At 35.4% G+C, this 21,089-nt stretch overlaps 1 protein-coding gene across 1 annotated transcript in view; it reads left to right on the forward strand.

Annotated features, from left to right (window-relative positions):
• LOC123559949 (uncharacterized) overlaps positions 1-21,089 on the forward strand; it is a 139,481-nt gene that overhangs the window by 27,686 nt on the left and 90,706 nt on the right. Inside the window, exons 18-30 of the mRNA XM_053516650.1 lie at positions 2,472-2,479; positions 2,864-3,660; positions 3,905-4,103; positions 4,922-4,987; positions 5,223-5,276; positions 7,446-7,550; positions 8,040-8,255; positions 8,777-8,968; positions 9,580-9,657; positions 9,917-10,024; positions 10,277-10,402; positions 11,275-11,320; positions 11,741-11,768. Coding sequence (XP_053372625.1) covers positions 2,472-2,479; positions 2,864-3,660; positions 3,905-4,103; positions 4,922-4,987; positions 5,223-5,276; positions 7,446-7,550; positions 8,040-8,255; positions 8,777-8,968; positions 9,580-9,657; positions 9,917-10,024; positions 10,277-10,402; positions 11,275-11,320; positions 11,741-11,768 — 2,023 coding nt within the window. The remainder of the gene's footprint in view (positions 1-2,471; positions 2,480-2,863; positions 3,661-3,904; positions 4,104-4,921; positions 4,988-5,222; positions 5,277-7,445; positions 7,551-8,039; positions 8,256-8,776; positions 8,969-9,579; positions 9,658-9,916; positions 10,025-10,276; positions 10,403-11,274; positions 11,321-11,740; positions 11,769-21,089) is intronic.

Raw genomic sequence — 21,089 nt, forward strand, 5'->3', positions numbered from 1 at the left:
AAATGGTGGAAAAAATTCAGAATTGGAAAGAATTGATCAGCAACTTCCTCATAGTAGCGAAATGACAAAAACAACATAAAAGAAAGCATGTCACACATACAGACAATGTGTAATACATTATAAGCACAAAAGCAAGCTAAATAGCACATACTAAGCAATGCAAAATAAGCAGAGGCAATAGCATATTAATAGACTACTACATACAGGGCAGACTCAAAGCATAATAATAAGCAAAAGCGGAAAGAAAAGCAATACCAAACATCAAAACAGCAAATCAAAGCAAACCAGAAAGCAAATCAGGACGAGCTGGTCTACGGGACCCACCAAAAAGAAAGCACCAGAGGTTAAGACCAGAGCCTGCGATTTACATGCTGCACAGTTACAAGTGTTGCCGTTCAAGAACCCAAGTTGGTTTTTGAACTGGTTAAAATCTGTTAGCTGTCTGAAGCTTTCTATAGCAGCGAGTTCCACAGAACCGGTGCTGCATAACGGCATAACGGAATGAGTTCTTACCATATGTTTTTGTCTTAACTTGAGGGACTGTAGAATATAAATGTAAACTTGCGGGGTAGCTCCGAATCATTTTATATGATCCTTAAACTACATTATTGATTTAAGTACGCGAAATTTCTTTTACTTATACATGTAAACACAACTCATTAAACGGCGATGACATGCCTTACGTAGTTACTAGCACTACACTGACACGTGAAATGATAAATTTAATCGACCTAATAACCATTAAAAAGCGTAAAATGTTTGTTTCCGGTTTTCTCGACCTACTCAAAATTTTTGGCCCGACCCTATACATATATCATGAATAGTGTCTATGAGGCGTGGTAGTCTCGAATCATTTTAGATAATCCTTAAACTACATTACTGATATAAGTACGCGCAATTTCTTTTACTTATACATATAAACACAACTCATTAAACGGCGATGTCATGCCTTTAAAACGTAGTTACATGCACTTTACTGACACGTGAAATGATAAATTTAATCGTTCTTATAACCATTAATTAAATAGCGTAAAAATGTTTGTTTCCGGTTTTCTGGACCTACCCTAAATGTTTGGCCCGACCCTTAACGTTTTTATGGCCTTGGAGAATATGTGTTTCAACTTTTTAACAAAAAGTTGCAAAACTGCACTTTTTATGCTTTAAACATGGCCGGTGATGTTAGAAAACAACTTACTGATGCTCTAAAGGCATAACCCCCTTAATTATTTGTATATTTGTATTCATTTTTCATCGGAAAGTCTCACTGAAGAAAACAAATCCCCACCCACAAAAAAAATCCGACCTACCTACCCTTTTTATTTTTTAGCATGTTACCGGAAACAAAGATTTTTTAGGCCTTTTCTAAACATAAGATTTTCAATTTTTGACCCATTTATTGGTTAATTATGCCAGAATACACAGTTTCCAAAAATATGATGGTTGCTAATTTTACATATTAAGCTATATATAGGTCATAGATCAATAAAGTCTTATTGACCTTTACGAATTCATTTATTTATTTTACAGTCCTGCGCTCCGTTAATTTCATTAGAAGCCCTATAATTGCCGTTTTATAAGTGTTTATCACGTCAGCTCAAAACTGTGGAAAACCAGCCTCTTATATTAGTCATTCGGCCCTGATACGTAAACGTAGTTTTACTTTCATTTTCAGTTCTTTAAACCGACACGTATTCTTTATTGTACTTCTATTTTCATTTTATCCTCATATGCTTGGATATTTCGATTTGGAGGTTTGTAACGTTTCATTCAATATTCATATTTGTTGTATAATATTATATATATTGTATAAAAATCCGTTATCTATGATAATAAACTTTTACATGGAGTCGTGGGCCGACATGTAGAAGTTTGTATTGTTATGCAGTATTTAGAATAAACTGCATTTAAACGATTTAATTACTACAATATCGACAAATATAAAGATCTACCGAAATAATAATATAATGAGTCAGAAAGTAATGAATGTAATAAGTATATAGTTGACTCGGAATAAATTTCGTGTTCTTGTTTTATTGTACTTACGATAAAAGAGAGGTGAGTGTAAGTTCAAATAAATGAAACTAGACTAGATATTTTTCATACTCACTCGGGGCGTTGAATTTTTCATGTGAAGAAGCCATCCAGCTGGCTTACGGAAGGTCGATGGTTCTACTTAGGTGCCCGCTCGTGATGAAATAATGCACGGAGGGACACCTGGGGTCTTCCTCCACCATCAAAGCTGGGAAGTCGCCATATGACCTAAAATGTGTCAGTGCGACGTTAAACCCAACCCAAAAAAAAAATAATATATAAACACTGATTTAGGAATTATGTTACGTTCTTGCGATGCCTGTAATAGTTTTCACTGTCATATAAATAAAACTATATATTTTATAATGTTTTAACAGTTAATTGATATTTTTTCTATGTTAAGATGGTTGTAATTTGACATGATTTGTTTTCATTACTAGTATATCCAGTAAAATAGTCTTTTTAAAGTTACTTTGTATTTAAATACGAATTATTTTAGTAACAAGCAATATAAGATCGTACAAGTATTGCAAAACATTACAGAAGATTTGGTAGATAAATCCGTATCAACACAACGACAGACAACGACATCTGTTATTGTAAGAGTAAATCGATTTTACCGCAAAGGGTTGTATCTATAGATAGGTCATAAATCCAATACAAACATTACTCGTGTTTCGACTATTTTGGATAGTAATATAATAATATGCGAGCATGTTTTAACGCATCTACTGTGTGTTCGAAGTGACTCATCTTTTTTCAACCTGTACTATTCCTTTTCATAATAAATGTTTTTGTTTTTTTTCAGTAAGACTAATAAACTTTAAATGAGTTTTGAAGATGTCGAGAACATATGTGGATAATGCCTATAATAGAAGACATGGTCGTGTTGGTTTACCCGTTGGAAGTGCCGTGATTTCCAAGAACACCGTGTGTGGAATTAACACTAAAACCTATGCGGACAACCCTTACAACATGCAACTTGGGAGGGTGGGAATGTCACACGGCAGCGCTGTGGTATCAAAATATAGCGATGGATTGACCACGTGGAATTATCTGAATACTGACAGACAAGACAGACAAGTCTGTCCACCAGGAATCAAAAGTTCGTTTACACCAAACGCTTACTTTTATCCGCAAGATATACCTAGAATCATGGTCAATGTACCAAATGGCTTGGAAAGGTGGAGATCAAACAGCAGTTCGGGTGAATCTAGCACTGACATGGACAAGCTTGTTAGGGAGAGGACCAACGTACCAAATAGCGATGGATTGACCACGTGGAATTATCTGAATACTGACAGACAAGACAGACAAGTCTGTCCACCAGGAATCAAAAGTCCGTTTACACCAAAATACACAGAATCTACCTCAGACCCTTGTAAAGACGTGGAACATGCGTGGAGAGAATCTGACAATGCTTACTTTTATCCGCAAGATATACCTAGAAACATGGTCAATGTACCAAATAGCTGGGAAAGGTGGAGGTCAAACAGCAGTTCGAGTGAATCTAGCACTGACATGGACAAGCTTGTTAGGGAGATGACTGCAGCTCAAACTATTGTTGAAGAGTTAAACCAAACGGAATTGGAAATTGCAGTAACTAGCCCGTTTACGTCAAATTTGCAGGTAATTAAAATACGAGATGTACATTATAAATGGAGCTTAATTGGTTTTCTGCTCATTTTTTCTTATATATCCGACATAATTAAACATTCAGTAAATTATTCTACTTAAAGATGTAGTTAGATAGCGTTTTAAAGTATGTTTTAATGAGAACTGTAACACGACCTGTGCACCTGAACTCCAAACAATGATTTTATTCGCGACAAATCATTATTACTAGGATATATAAACGTAAGTTTTGATACAGGACGGAGATATTCACGAGCTTATGAGATGTCGCATATGCCATAAAGACATGGAGAGTTCCTCTCTAACACCATGTGGACATCACTTCTGTACCCACTGTATTCTTCAGTGGTTAGAGAGAAAACAGAGTTGTCCTATTTGCAGAACACGTTTCAGGGAATCAAATCTAATTCAAGATGAAGAATTTGATAGAATTATTGGTAAGCTCTTATTAAATTCTGATAGTTTTAAATTAATTTTCTGTCTATGTGTGTGTGTGTGTGTTTTTAGTTGATGTTACTTAAAACTTTTTTCTTTTTTTTTGTTGGGGGAGGGGGGGGGGGGGGGTTAACGCCGTTTTCCAACAGTAACGGCTGGCAGTTAACCTAACCAGTGTTCCTGGATTCTGTACCAGTTTTACAAAAACTGTTCTCCGCAAGAAACTATGAAACGGAGGTGGCGGACGAATGATTTAGACGCAATGTCTTTTATCAAATCACCAGAGAACATATGCCTCGCCCGAGGATCTAACTCACGACCCCGCGATCCTTAGACCTGCGCTCTCCCTATTGAACTAAGCAGGCTGGATTCAAATATCTGAATACGACATCACATTTACACTTTTTTCATATATTGAACCTAGCTTAGGAAGTAAGTAATTTCAGGCATTGTATTTATTTGAAAAGAATACTATGGCGCCGTTGTTATCAATATCAAGTCTCTAGTTCTGGCGAGAGATTTGAAGTTGCCTCTCACATGATTCTCACATCAGTTTGATATACCAAACGAAAGTGAAAAGAGCAAGATGATTAACCCTAACCCTGCTAAATTTCTATAATGAACGTGTCCATCTTTCAATTTGGACAGTTCCATTAACTGTTAAAAGGGATGCTTACCAAAAAAGATACTGACTGAATAGCGAACAGTGCAGACCATGATCAGACTACACGGATGTGAAGGCTGATCTTGGTCTGCACTGGTTGTATAGGCAGAATCACTTACCGCCAGCAGGCTAAGAGTTAACCTGTATTCATTTTAGGCCATTTCGCAAAGAGACCGCTGCAGACGACAGACACAGTCGGCAGTACTCGGAACCAAGAAATAGGTAGGCAAGTTAAAGATTTTAAACAAATTAACTTTATTTTGTGCATATAGTATAAAAAAATGAAGAGTAAATTTTAAAAATAGATTCGGAATTTAGTGTTCTATGTCACTGTATTTCTCTTAAATTATTATTTATTAATTATATAATAATTATTGTAATCTTAACAAATACACCCAGTTTAACCAATTCTATAACTGAAATGCAAAATACAATAAAATATTATTTACCTTCACAGGGCAGTACAAGCAAGAAATTAAACAGCTGAAAACACAAATTCAAGAATTAAAAGGTTTGCATTTTGTAGTGTTAAACCGACTAGCTGTTTTCATTCAGACATAATTATTTACTCGCAGATTCGCAGAAGTGTCTTAACTTTGACTTAAAAATGGTATGTCTTATTTCGAACATGTTTTAATTTAGTAAAAAAAGTTATGTGTCTTTTTTCACGACGAAGAAGAAATTTAAAGTTGACCGAAACAGTCGATAAGACATCAATGCTCCTACTAAGGACGTGGGAACATAACGTTTTCGTAGAACTTATGATAAACCGAGAAAATTCATTCAATAGAGATCGCATGACGGGGATAATTATTATGTGTATTTGGAATATAGTTGGGATAGGGGAGAATCAAATTAAATGAACACCATAACCCGACTTAAGCTCCCCAATGTTGGTTTTGCCAGTGACCACTCCCAGGCGGTGCCCCACTGTGTTCCTTTGTCTGGTCGGTTTGTCCTCTCTGTGTCTGTGCGTGTGGGGATGTATGTGTGCTAGTCTTGTACACGTCAGTGTGCCCTAGGGTGCGCTTTATGGAGGCTACGTGTTTGGAACGTAGCTTTACCTGTTTGATATTCATCCTTTTTTCTTTATACCGGATGTCTATAAGAAAATTTTTCACGGAAGATTAAACTAAAACTTTCTAAAATGTAGATATTACTGAAAATTCTCTCAGTTCTATATTTTCCTCATTTTCCATCGTTTAATTGAATAGAATGTATTGTACTGTACTTAGTTTTGAGGAAACTGTCATTTGTTTCCATAAAAACGTTAAATTTCAATCTGATTTTAGGATATAACGGGGTTATGGCGTGTAGAGGCTTTCAAATAGTCCTACTTTGTCCTACTTTTTCCAGCTATTCCTACTTTGTTATCTAAAGAAGGGAGAAATATGTTAACAAATGTTGTTAGTCTATTTGTATAATGAATTTTGTTATATAATATAAGGATTGTTGTTGTACTGGTGAGGCTCCAGATACCTTTACATGCTAATAGTAACCTCTAACGCATGCAGAAACCTGCTGACAGTTCATTATGTGAGTTGATACTGACCTTGATATTGAAGCATAAGAGGTTGCAGGCAGCTATGTACAATGGGACGTCAAAGCATCATGAAAATAGACATACCTTATATATTGTGATTTAAGTTTATTTATCCTGCTGTGTAAATGTGAGTAAATGTACAAGATTTTGGGGTAAGTTTCAGACGCAGATCCAGGGCCGGGCCAAGGGGTGGGGGACCCCACTCCCAGTTGGTTGAGAAGTGACCTATACTCATCAAAGTTGCACCCAACTATTTTGGCAAAGGATTAGATTTTCTCAAATCTCCAATTCAGACCCCATAACGCACCAGGTGCCTCCATTTCATACCTGTATTTCAAACTTTTCCAGGGGGAAAAACTCCTGACACCCCCTCCCTCTCTTAAATGAGGGTAGTACCCCTCCTAGTACTTCAAAATGTAGATAAAAAATGCATCAGAGCCCACCATTTTGTACCTGCTTTTCAAACATTTCCAGGGGAAAACCCCCTGATCCCCCTACAATGACTGGGATGCCCCCCCCCCACCCCCACCCCAACTTACTTCAAAATTAAGACCAAAAATGCACTAGAGTCCACAAATTTTTGTACCTGTTTGTTTTGGGTTTAACGCCGTTTTTCAACAGTATTTCAATCATGTAACGGCGGGCAGTTAACCTAACCAGAGGAATCAGAGGTGGAGGACTAATGATTTCAGACACAGTGCCGTTTATCAAATAGTCACGGAGAACATACGCCCCGCCCGAGGATCGAACTCACGATCCCGTGATCCGTGGACCAACGCTCTACCTACTGATCTACGCGGGCGGGCTTTATTTCAAAACATTTCATGGGGAGAACCTTCTGATCCCCATAAAATGGCAAGGATACCTCCCATACCTCAAAATTAAGACCAAAAAAATGCACCACAGCCCACTGTTTCATAGCCTTACCTACCAATCAAATTATTTCTGGATCTCTGGATTTCTTGTTCTCATAAGCCCCACTATTTATCATCAGATTCCTTTGTTTTCCTTTTCTCCTACTTTTTTTTATCAGAGGCTCCTAATTTTCTCCTAGTTTTTCATCATAGGTCACTTGAAAGCCTGCGTATAGCCTTGCTAACTCATCACTTCTGAAGAAATTCTCCATGTTAATTTCAGAAAATAAGGAAAGACAAGAAGCAAATCGGCAAAAAACTGAACACAGATATTTGCAACTTGCTACACAGCTAAAGAAAAAGACTGAACAAAATCAAAAGCTTACCTGTAAGTACAAGGTCAATTAAAACTGTAGGTGGATCATTATTAATCTCGGTAAGGTGAAATTAACGGCATCAACAGATATTCATACGGGTTTAACTGTTCAATTTTACGTATTGCTTTCGGTAAAAATGTGTTCTAAACATAAAACAGTTTGTTAGTTTGTTTTGGGTTTAACGCCGTTTTTCAGCAGTATTTCAGTTATATAACGGCGGACAGTTGTTCCTGGATTCTGTACTAGTACAAACCTGTTCTCTACAAGTAACTGCCAACTTACCCATATGAATCAGAGGAGAAGGACAAATGATGACGGATAAAATGTCTTTCATCAAATCGTCACGGACAACATACGCCCCGCCCGCGATCCGTGGATGTGTGATATCCCTACTTGAAAACAGACGATTTTCCGTTTCAGAATTAAAAACTAAATAATTATGTCATTTTTAAATCTGACGAATAAAAACATTTTGATCCGTACTCCTGCAATTTTTACAGACGAACTCGATAAAATACGGAAGAAGGACATTGCACTACAAAAACAAATTGATACGAATGTCAGACAATGTGATGATCACCTACAAGAGTTATACGAGTTGAAAGAGAACGTTTTACCAGAAAGAGAAAGAACGGTCGCACGTTTACAAAATCAACCGAAGGAGAGGACAAGTAAGCAAGTCTGGGCGTTGAGAATGGGCGTGGGTTTGGGTAGAGGTAGGTGAGGGTATCTGCAATAAAAGCGTACAATGAGATACATTTATTTCTTTTCTGTGAATTTTTGAAAGAAAAAAATGTTTAAACAATATCAGATGAATGCATTGTGAAAAATATCAAAAACACTTTTCACTTGGTAAAATACATCAAATACAAAAAAGTTTTTGAAACCATTGAAGATAAGATAAAATCAACAATTATACAAATATCTTTCAGTGTTGCTCACCAGATTGTGTATTTCTTCTGTATACATATATACATTTCAAGATTTCATTATATAGTTCTTCATTGGGTATATACTTTTACATACATAAACAAAAGTCACCCACATGCTCGAGTTGTTTTTAGATTGTGCTGTTAGTTCGATGTACCCAACTGTTTGTTGCAGCTAAATATTCATTGTCTTTAATGTAAGAGTTTCTTTGCAAGAAATTTGAATTTGAAACATATTTTTAGACCGACTCTTCGTAAGCTTTGCTTAAACACAATGAAGACTTTAGTATTTTCCTTACAACTTTCAGCTGCGAGCAGTGACACGGAACAGGCTGTTCGTATACTCAAGAATGAGATAGGACAGCAAGAATATAGAATGAAAGAATATGAAAATCTGTGCGCTGAAAAGGATGAAGAATTAACTGTTCTGCGAAAATTCGTAATACCGGAGAGGGAAAGCATTATATTTAAGTTGCAACGACAATGTAAACAGTTATCTGGTAAGATATTGTGGTGTGTACTTAAGTCGTTTTCTACCTAAGAAACGTGTTAGAAAATTTGTAAATTCCCTAATTGTCAAGTTTCCAATGATAATATAAGACTGTTTAATTTGTATAATGACGAGGTGAATATCCAAGCTCATATACCTGACCAATATGGTATTTACTATGGCAGTTATCTCATCAACCAGATCGATCTACTAGTAATTGAAAACACCGAGGTACTTGTATATAAATGTTTGTTATTAACTTTAAATTGGACTACATGGCCGGAACACAACGTAGCTTAAATTATATTTGCTCTCCACTGCCGATGCAGTTCATTTATGTCACAATAAAGACACAAGATAGAAGTGGATTGAAAACGTTTTAACAGAAACGTCAAACGTTTTATTAGAATGTAGTGTTATTAAGTAATCAAAACGTAGTACAAAATTAGTTATATGTCTTTAAATTTGCGACATAAAGTAGGCCAATGGTTTGATCTGTTTCAAATTACCGAAATACTTATATAAAAACTTTGTTTTTAATATTTTACTGGAACACCATAATCTGAACAAAACACAGCTTAATTGATCTGATTAAAAACACCTTTAACTTTGTTTTTCCAGTTCTTATAGGACAACATGGCCGGCACACTCTGTCAGAAGAGGAAATGACAGCTATTCAACAGCTTCAAAATTATTATGGCAAGTATAAGTTTCATATGCTTTGCAGTTATTATAATTGCCTAAATATTATTTATGGACAACTGTTTTTTGAAACGGACAGACTTAAATGCATTAGTACAACGCTAACAATAACTTATTTTTAAAAAGGTGACAGAAAGTGTTTTTTGTACATAATAATAATAATAATGATAATTTTATGACTTTCCCTCGGGAAATGACATTTATGTAATAACTTAAGAACTGTTTGAAGGTATTAAATTTAAGTTATCACTTGCAGACAAAGAGTTTAGTCGAAAATTTGCAATCACAGAAAGTATGATGCATGCGCTGAGAGATAAAACGGATCAAGTTTTAGACATACTTTCTACCAGGAAAGACCAGAAAGGTATATGAATGATTTCAACGGCAGAAATGAACTTTTTTCTGTCTTTTTGCAAACAGGAAAATACGATGTTTTGTCAGTTTTTACAAATGAAAAAAAAAAAAACACGTTAAGTTAAACTTTATAAATGTTTTGGAACTATTCCGCATTTTAATTTAGCATGGACTTACAAATTCACGAGAAGCAAAATAAATTACTACAGAAACTTTGATTAAAGAGAAGTCGAACGATCTTTTTTAAATATTATTTTTTAAGATGGACTTCCAGACTTTGTAAGAAATTATACAAGTCTGATTAAGGAGAATTCAAGTCTCCACCAAACTGCGATCAAACATGAAGAAGAACTGAATCGTATGAAAAGAGAACTGCACCACTCTAAAGGTAAACACTCAGCAGCAATTAACAACGTCGTGATTCTTGAATCTTCTTCAATTTACATTAATATAACGTAAATTGGTACTGTTGTGTGAATTTTATGCGTCTGTGTTACAGACAAGAAAGTGCGAACAATTAAAGTCACCATTAAGTATATTGAACAAAACTTCTATCTAGACTTTACACATAATTGGATGTATATATTTCTTTAGTTAACAAAATTATTTGAAAGTTTACATAAAACAATATTATCATGTTAAGCACTTTACTGCTACATTTTGATCAATTTCGTTAAAATTTGACTCGCATTGAGAATCTATGTAGAGAAACACTATGATCTAAGAATCGCAAAAGCAATAATTTGTATAGAAATGCAATTCTCGTCTTTTAATAGTTGCCTTTTAACTCGACTAAAACCATCATATACATATTAAGGTGATAAAACATATGTTATATCCCTTCATTTCATCTTTTTAGTTAGGGGTCAGCCTTGGCCGAGTGGTTAAGGTCGCTTACTTCGAATCTCTTGCCGCTCACCTGCGTTGGTTCAAACCTCATTCGGAGCGTTGAATTCTTCATATGAGGAAGCCATCCAGCTGGCATACGGAAGGTCGGTGGTTCTACCCAGGTGCCCGCCCGTGATGAAATAATGTTTGTAACATCATGAGAACTGGAAAGTCGCCATATGATCTAAATTGTGTCGGTGCGACGTTAAACCGAATTTCAATGAATGGATGTAGAGTATTAAACAAAACAAGGGCCCTGGAGCTCCCTAATTAATACAACTCATAAATTACTACTGTTAAACTTTCACAGTATGAATTCATTATTATCAATAATAATGTTAATATTAATAATGATTATTTTTCTACTTGCAGCTAGAACACATGAGCTAGAGCGGAAGTACCAATTAGAGAGAACATTGTAAGTATCACATAATAATGAAGAACGCAATTCAAAATCTATTAATGACACTTTTTAACTAGTTGAAACTGGAAGCTAAATGAAAGAAAGCAAAGAAAAAACATTTCAGGTGTATTAATATGTTCCCTCGACAAATCCATAAATATTTTTCAAACAAATACATTTTCAATTATTTCAGAAGTGAAGAATGAATTTAGAAGACACAAAGCAATGGCAATTTACAATCCAAGATTACATACCGCAGCAAGAACTGAAGAAAGAGACGAGGTGTATTCAAACGTTACAGAAGATTGCATTGCTCTTACTCTTGTTAATGAAAGGTCTATATGCGCGCATGTCATATTACAAGAAAACGTGAGGAGTAAAAGCACATTTTAGTAACTTTCCCAATGAGATTCTGTTTACTTTAAACTTCCACAGTGGGTATGATGAAATTCCCTCAGTGACTGTGTGTTAAAAACTGTCCAGTGATAGAAGTAATACAGCAATTATTAGTTCCCTACTGGTTGAAAACCAGTTTCGGGGACTATAGGAATGCGCTTTTCTGTCATTCCGTCCGTCCGTCCGTCCGCCCGTCCGTCCGCAATTTCGTGTCCGGTCCATAACTCTGTCATCCATGAAGGGATTTTAATATTACTTGGCACAAATGTTCCCCATGATGAGACGACGTGTCATGCGCAAAACCCGGACCACTAGCTCAAAGGTCAAGGTCACAATTGGAGGTCAAATGTCAACAGGGCTTTTTTCCTGTCCGGTCCATAACTCTAACATCCATGGAGGGATTTTAATATTACTTGGCAAAAATGTTCCCCATCATGAGACGACGTGTCATGCGCAAATCCCGGACCCCTAGCTTAAAGGTCAAGGTCACAATTGGAGGTCAAAGGTCAACAAGGCTTTTTTCCTGTCCGGTCCATAACTCTGCAATCCATGAAGGGATTTTAATATAACTTGGCACAAATGTACCTCATAATAAGGCAATGTGTCATGCACAACTTTCAGACCCCTAGCTCAAAGGTCAAGGTCACACTTAGCAGTCAAATGTTAACATAGCATGAACAGGGTCTGTTTCGTGTCCGGTCCATAACTCTGACATTCATTAAGGGATTTCAATATCACTTGACACAAATGTTCCCCCATTATGAGACGACGTGTCATGCGCAGATCCCGGACCCCTAGCTCAAAGGTCAAGGTCACAATTGGGGTCAAAGGTCAACAGAGTTTTTTTCCTGTCCCGTCCATAACTCTGCTATCCATGAAGGGATTTTAATATTACTTGGCACAAATGTTCCCCATGATGAGACAACATGTCATGCGCAAAGCACAGAGCGTTAGCTCAAAGGTCAAGGTCACAGTTGGAGGTCAAATGTCAATAAGGTTTTTTTCCTGTCCGATCCAGAACTCTGTCATCCATCAAGGGATTACAATATTACTTGGCACAAATGTTCCCCATGATGAGACGACGTGTCATGCGCAACACCCAGTACCCTAGCTTAAAGGTCAAGGTCACACTTTGAGATCAAAGGTTAAGAGGATTTTTTTCCTGTCCGGTCTATAACTTTGTCATGCAAAACAGGATTTAGATATCAGTTGGCACAAATATTCCCCTGGATGAGATAACATGTCATGCGCAAAACCCAGGCCCAAGGTCTAATGTCAAGGTCACACTTAGAGACCAAAGGTCAGACACAAGAATGACTTTGTCTGGAGCATTTCTTCTTCATGCATGGAGGGATTGTGATGTAACTTGGCACAAATGTTCACCAACATAAGACGGATTGTCACACGCAAGAACCAGGTCCCTAGGTCTAAGGTCAAGGTCACACTTAGAGGTCAAAGGTCAAATTCAAGAATGACTTTGTACGGACCATTTCTTCTTCATGCATGGAGGGATTTTGATGTAACTTGGACCAAATGTTCACCACCATGAGGCATCCTTGTTTTTAGAATTACGTCCCTTTGTTTTTACTATAAATAGATTTTATTGTAACTTTTTTATTACTGGCGGTAGAGAAAAATCAAGACCACTTTTCTGTGGTACAACATGCATGTTACATTCAATTTTTAGGTGTATTTTGACCTATCTCTACCTGGTAAAGAGTTTCTTATGGACTTATATTATATAGATTTTTTTGATTTTTTTTAAAGATTAATTTCCCTTCGTTGTTACTATAAATAACTTATATGATAACATTTTTATAATCAGCCAAAACAATTCAATATGAAAACAACTGGGGTTTTATATATGCACATTTTAATCCAAGTGTGTTGTTATAACATATTGTATATATAGTACAATATTGTTTATACATCATTGACAGATATCAGTTCATTATGTTATACTGCAGTAGAGAAAATTAGGTGCCTTCCAGTAGGGGACTTTGTATTGCATGGCAATACTTCATTCACTTGTTTCAACTGTTTCATAACGTGTAAATAGATAAAGTGAAATATATGGTCACTGACTTTCCAAGAAATGTTGCTACATACCGTGTTAAAGCTTATTTAATAGATTATATACCCATTACATAAATACTTAGTCTTATTTCAACAATATGTAAGTATTTTTCTCTATTTACCTTTAATTTCTCAATAATAAAATTTTCATTTCATGTGATAAAATATTGTTGAATACTAACTGGAAAGTATAACGCCTTTTTGAATATTGCTGGCAATATCTTTCATAATACTTACAGTACATTTATCAAATTTCCTAGAAATTTAAACATACGTTGTTGATAAATGTAAAACTTCAACAAAATCAAATGGTGCAAAAAACAACAACAAAATTTAAATTTGTTCCCAAAATATGACAGGATAAAGAAGTTATTTTGTTTTAGTTATGCTTTTCCTGCCTTATAATGAAATTTGCTCCTTTCTAAATTCTAGATATTTATGTATGCTAAGTACCTTAGCCAGAAACAATTTAAAATGTTTTATACTAAAACCTTTGTTGCACGATATTATCATATCAATTTGTGACTTTTTAAAATTAGGTTGAGGCAGTTGAATAAATAAAATAACAACATATCATCACTCGATCTTGTTGAAAATTTGAGTATGTTATTTACATTTTTTTTTCTAAATTTGTAAAAATGTACCATTAGTAAGATGAAATGTATTGTCAAAGATATCGCGGGGGCGTTAGAATTTTTAGAAATATATATTATTGTACTATATTACTTGATAGGTACATTGAGCCACGTGTTGTGTTAAACTGCTCGTTAAAATGCTTTGTGAAACGTATACCCATGTCACTATAATAACCTATCTACGTACGAAGACAAAATAAAATGTCAATTGAAAGAAAGATTAATGTTATCTACGTGCTCTTATTTGACACGGTCAGCTATCGATTAGTATCTAAACAGAAAGTGTTATTACAAAGGTCAGCTTTAATTCTCTTTTCTTTTAACTTACAATCAAAGTTAATGTTCCTATTCAAAGCAGTGAAAGAAAGTAATAAAATTGAAACAAATTATTGGCATATTTCGTGGTTCTCTTAAAGTAAAACTTCATTTAAAATCTATTAGAAGACTTTCTTTAAGCTGTGATATTGACGTTTGGTAATCTTTTTGTAGCGATCAGCGCTACGAAAAGTTTCTTTTATAGCTCACAAAGTGCAACATGCTCAGTGTGAGATATTATGATTCCGTCCGTACGTCTACATTTAGTTTATAACTCACCTGAACGAAAACCAGGGTGAGGTATTCTGATGAGGCTGTGTCCGTCGTCTATCGTTCTTTTTTCCCACCTAAAATCGACTTCTTGACCGATTTTAGGGGCCACTAGAGCAAAAAATGAAAAAAACAAAAAAAACTTTTAAACAACTTCTTCAAATGGACCTCTTTATGATTCCTCATCACACTTGGTTTGTAGCATCCTTATTAGGTACTCTTTCAGACTTGTTCAAAAGGTCCGCTTGACTAATTTTAAGGGCCGCCAGAGTTTAAAATAAAAAAACAACAACTAAATGACTTCCTATCAATAACCATCTGATGGAACATCATCAAACATGGTCAGTAAAAGCCTTAGGTACCCTCTGAAATTTGTTCAAATGCTTCCCCTTGACTGATTTTAGGGGTACCATAGCTAAACATAGAGAAACCTTTCAACAACTTTTGTTCATGAACCTCTAGATGAATCATCACCAAACTTGGTCTGTGGCATCCTTATAAGGCCTCTTTCGATTTTTATCAAATACCTCTGCTTGACTAATAATAGGGGATAACTGAGTAAAAAAAACTTTAAACAACTTCTACTCTTGAACTTCCTAATGGATCATCACCAAACCAGGTCTGTAGCATCTTTGTATTAAAGGTCCTCTCTGAAATTTATTCAGATGGTTTCGCTTGACTGATTTCAGGGGCTGCAAGATCTAAAAATAGAAGAAAAAACTTAAACTAAATGCTGCTGTTACTATTCATGATTCAGTGTGTCATACATATATTCAAGCTCTAATAGTCAGTTTCAGGTGAGCGACTTAGGGCCACTGTTCAAAGAATACGATTCTGTTATTCACATTTCCTGGAAATTTGTGATCGATCTCACTGTTTTGGGTTAACATCAAATCTATTTCACATTTGAAATTTTTACATGGAATTTATTTATTTTGTTTCTCAAGGTTAAACAGGCATGAACATTTGCGAGATATAACTTCCTTGTAAGTGGAAGACATGGTTTGGGTATTCGTTTGTGGCCGAAAATCAAATACCCATGTATAAACTGAGTAATAAATGTATGTCACTTCTCAAGGTGATCCGTCTCTCCATTTTTATACTGTTTTTGTTATTATTAAACCCTTCATTAGCCCACCATCATCAGATGGTGGGCTATTAAAATCACTCTGCGTCCGTGGTCCGTCCGTCCGTCCGTCCGTCCGTCATTCCGTCCGTCCGTCAGTCCGTCCGTCCGTTAACAATTTCTCGTTATCGCATCTCCTCAGAAACTACTGGGGGGATTTTGACCAAACTTTGTCAGAATGATGTATTGGTACCCTAGTTGTGTCCCCCTGAAAATCAGACTGGTTCAACAATTTATGAGTGAGTTATGGCCCTTTGTTTATTTCTATAATTTATATAGATTTATATAGGGAAAAACTTTGAAAACCTTCTTGTCCAAAACCACAGAGCCTAGGGCTTTGATATTTGGTATGAAGCATCATCTAGTGGTCCTCTACCAAGATGATTCAAATTATTTCTCTGGGGTCAAATATTGCCCCGCCCTGGGGGTCACATGGTTTATATAGACTTATATAGGGAAAAACTTTGAATAACCTCTTGTCCAAAACCACAGGGCCTAGGGCTTTGATATTTTGTATGTGACATCATCTAGTGGTCTTCAACTAATATTATTCAAATTATACCCCTAGGGTCAAATATGGCCCCGCCCTGGGGGTCATATGGTTTACATAGACTTATATAGGGAAAAACTTTGAAAATCTTCTTGTCCAAACCACAAAGCCTAGGGCTTTGATACTTGTAATGTAGCATCATCTAGTGGTTCTCTACCAAGTTTTTTCAAATTATATTCCTAGGGTTAAATATGGCCCCGCCCCGGGGGTCACATGGTTCATATAGACTTATATAGGGAAAAGCTTTTAAAATGTTCTTGTCAGTAACTACAACATTCAAACTTGGACCACATGTATATTTTTGAGTGGCAAGATGAACCTTGACATGAGTTGACCTTGATTTTGACCTAGTGACCTACTTTCACATTTCTGTAGCTACAGCCTTCAAATTTGGACCACATGCATAATTTTGTGCACTGGAAAAAACTTTGACCTTTATTTTGACCTAGTGACCTACTTTCACATTTTTGAAGGTACAGGCATCAAATTTGGACCATATGCATAGTTTCATGTTTCAAAATGAAATTTGACATTGATTTTGACCTAGTGACCTACTTTCACATTTCTCAAGCTACAGCCTTCAAATTTGGACTACATGCATAGTTTTGTGTACCGAAAAAAACTTTGACCTTGACATTGACCTAGTGACCTACTTTCACATTTTTGAAGGTACAGGCTTCAAATTTGGACCACATGCATAGTTTTGTATTCTGAAATAAAATTTGACCTTGATTTTGACCTAGTGACCTACTTTTACATTTCTCAAGCTACAGCCTTCAAATTTGGACCACTTGCATAGTTTTGTGTACTGAAATGACCTTTGACCTTTAATTGACCTAGTGACCTACTTTCACATTTTTAAGGTACAGGCTTCAAATTTGGACCACATGCATAGTTTTGTATACCGAAATAAAATTTGACCTTGATTTTGACCTAGTGACCTACTTTTACATTTCTCAAGCTACAGCCTTCAAATTTGGACCACATGCATAGTTTTGTGTACCGAAACAAACTTTGACCTTTACATTGACCTAGTGACCTACTTTCACATTTTTGAAGGTACAGGCTTCAAATTTGGACCACATGCATAGTTTTGTATTCCGAAGTAAAATTTGACCTGGATTTTGACCTAGTGACCTACTTTTACATTTCTCAAGCTACAGCCTTCAAATTTGAACCACTTGCATAGTTTTGTGTACCGAAATGAACTTTGACCTTAAGATTGACCTAGTGACCTACTTTCACATTTCTGTAGCTACAGGCTTCAAATTTAGGACCACATGCATAGTTTTGTGTACCGAAACAAACTTTGACCTTGACATTGACCTAGTGACCTACTTTCACATTTTTGAAGGTACAGGCTTCAAATTTGGACCACATGCATAGATTTGTGTTGTGTACGGAAATGAAATTTGACCTTGAGCTAGTCAATAAGTCTTGAAATTTGGAACACTCAAAAATGGCACATTGGTGGGCGCCAAGATCACTCTGTGATCTCTTGTTTTCAAGATATAATCCATATTTCATTTTATTTGGACAATGTTGATAAAAGGGGAAGATAAACAATTGATGCAAAACAAAGTTTTTATGTAGGACGAATATTAAGGCAAATTTATATGCTGACTAGAGTTAAACATCAATAGAGTAACATTTACAATTGTAGCTACTTGCAATTCAATATTAAAACATTTGACAATAAACAGGAGTAATTACGATATTTTACAAACTCATTTGCAGAAATTATTCGGACAAGAATATGTTGTGAAAAGGTACAGTTCAGCAACGCCCTCTGTCCTTTTTTCAGTTTAAAAGGGCATTACCATCTACACGCGCTCCTATTGCATCAATAGTTTCAGTAAAATACTATATTATTATAAATCAGTCTATCAATTTACAGTTTGTACAAGTGTTGATACAAGTTTAGAGAGGATCACTATTAAACTGGTATACATTACCTTACGTAATTATGCCTTAAGTTATGATTACAACACCTTTCATACAATTCTCAAAGGAATATATGCATAAAATTACATTATGGGGCGAATGTAAATATTTTGTGTTAAACGAATACAAGGAACGTGCTCTGCCATTAGTTTTGGTAGCGAATGTTTACTGTATGTGTTACAATTTTTTCCGTTAAGAGTGCTTAAATTACCTACCCTTGCCAACTGGTGTAGACCCTGATGATGCCAGCTGATCAGTCTATGCTGTTCAATTCTCAAACAATAAAACCTTTCCTGCTGAGTTAGGAGGGACAGTGTTCTGCCGGCAAGGTTTGGTGCTATTTCCCATTATAAATAGAGTGGGTGGGGTGTGTTTGAAATGCAATAATACAGGAAACTTAGACTCTTCAACTTGCAAAATGTATCACCGGAATGGCACATACTAAACATTGCACAGTATTCTGTTCTTGGTAATAGTAATAGAAAGTGTGTATATGTTTGTATATGTTTATGTTTGTATAATAACTGGGTGAACTTAAAACAGTATGTGAAGCTGAAATAGTATATGAAAAGATTTGATAAAATCATCTGAATGATTAAAGCAAAGTTACTTTTGACATCTGATTGCAGTTTTAGCTTCTGTTGCACTGGTACATTTTCAATTGTACTTTTTGCAGTTACTTATTATAAAAGTCAAATACTTCATTTACGTTTAAATTCATACTTATTTAAACCTTTTATGCAAATGTCAGCCACCTTAGTCGCCATCTTGTATTTCTCCATGGTAATGAAAATATGGAGCTGAATGGTTTCAAGACTGAAAACACATAAATGTTGTACATACCAATGAGCATTGATGTTGATTTTCTTGTAAAGTGTTAATTTTATACCCAACGTTAATAGTCGAATAGCCAAAAATTCCATAAATTTGACCTTTTGACCTTGAGTGTAACCTTGACCTTGAGGTTGTAGATATTTGTAAACACATTTTCTGAGGACTTGTACACTGTAAATGCAATTCAAGTTGTTTTCAATACCATATTCAGATTTAATTCAAAATGCTGCTGACATTACCGTATTTTGTCCATTTTCTTTAATTGGGCGGCCATCTTGGTCGCCATCTTGGATTTCTCCATAGTAATGAAAATCTGGAGCTGAATGGTTACAAGACTGAAAGCAGATAAATGTTGTACATAACAATGAGCACTGATGTTGATTTTCTCGTAAAGTGTTAATTTTATACCGAACGTTAATAGTCGAATAGCCAAACATTCAATAAATTTTACCTTTTGACCTTGAGTGTGACATTGACCTTGAGGTTGCTTTCAATACCATATTTTGATTTAATTCAAAATGATGCTGACATTACCATACTTTGTCCATTTTCTTTAATTTGGCGGCCATGTTGGTCGCCATCTTGGATTTCTCCTATTGCAAGCGAGGACAGATGGCAAATCTCACTTTTCATAAGAAGTGGACCTTCCCCTATAACATGTTGTAGAAATATTTTGTATACCATTCCGGACACTTTTTTTTCAAAATTTTGGACCTTGGCTCCCAGAATACAAATAGATGTTATGCGTACTTACACGGTTAGAAAAACACTACTTTTAATATTGCACATGAACTGTTATAATTAGGGCATTAAAGTGTGGTAATAAAAGCAATAGATCCTGTAAATAGTGTAATAATGTTTTAAATAATATTCAAACATTTGACAAATGTTAAAGAAAGTAAGTAAATATCAGAGGAAGGAATTAACAAGAAATTAATGTATTTGATGTTCATAACGGAAAATGTGGCAGCCACATTTTAAACAAAGACATTATGAACCTTTAAAGTATAACTAAAACTGCTTTGGTTTACACGGTGCAGGTTTTCTATATCTGGAATATTTTTGATACATTAAAATCTAAACATTTGTACGTATTATATCTTTATATTGTTTTTTTTCATCTACATTTAAGGCACTGACCTCCAGATTTGGGCTAAAAAATGATCTTTCTTTCAAATTGAAGTATAGTCATAATTATGAACATTAGAATATGAGTTTTTGTTTCTTAACTATTTTGAAAATGCCAAATCAAGTAAAAAAGATGACCGCGCCGGGAATCGAATCCGGACCGCCGCGGCAATAAAGAAGATTTCCACTGTCGTTACCAATAGAACTGTGGAGGATTTAGTGTACACTTTAGATATAAATATTTATAATCGAGGCAGTTTACCCCGAATAAAGCGTTATCAACTCTTTTCGATTTTAATTGTAAAAAGTAGTAAAAACAACTCATTCTCATGTGTTTCCGTGACATTTTGTATGTCAGTAATTAAAATTCAAAGCATTCTTAAGAAATATAGCATTAATTTCCATATATCTAAAAATCTTTTTTGTTGTTGTTGAACGATCTGGAGGCCAGTGCCTTTAATGTTCTCCATATTGTCATTCCGGCAAAATTAATATTTATAAACCCGTAAT

The sequence above is a fragment of the Mercenaria mercenaria genome, chromosome 10 (assembly GCF_021730395.1).
Source record: "Mercenaria mercenaria strain notata chromosome 10, MADL_Memer_1, whole genome shotgun sequence".
NCBI classification, from domain to species: domain Eukaryota; kingdom Metazoa; phylum Mollusca; class Bivalvia; order Venerida; family Veneridae; genus Mercenaria; species Mercenaria mercenaria.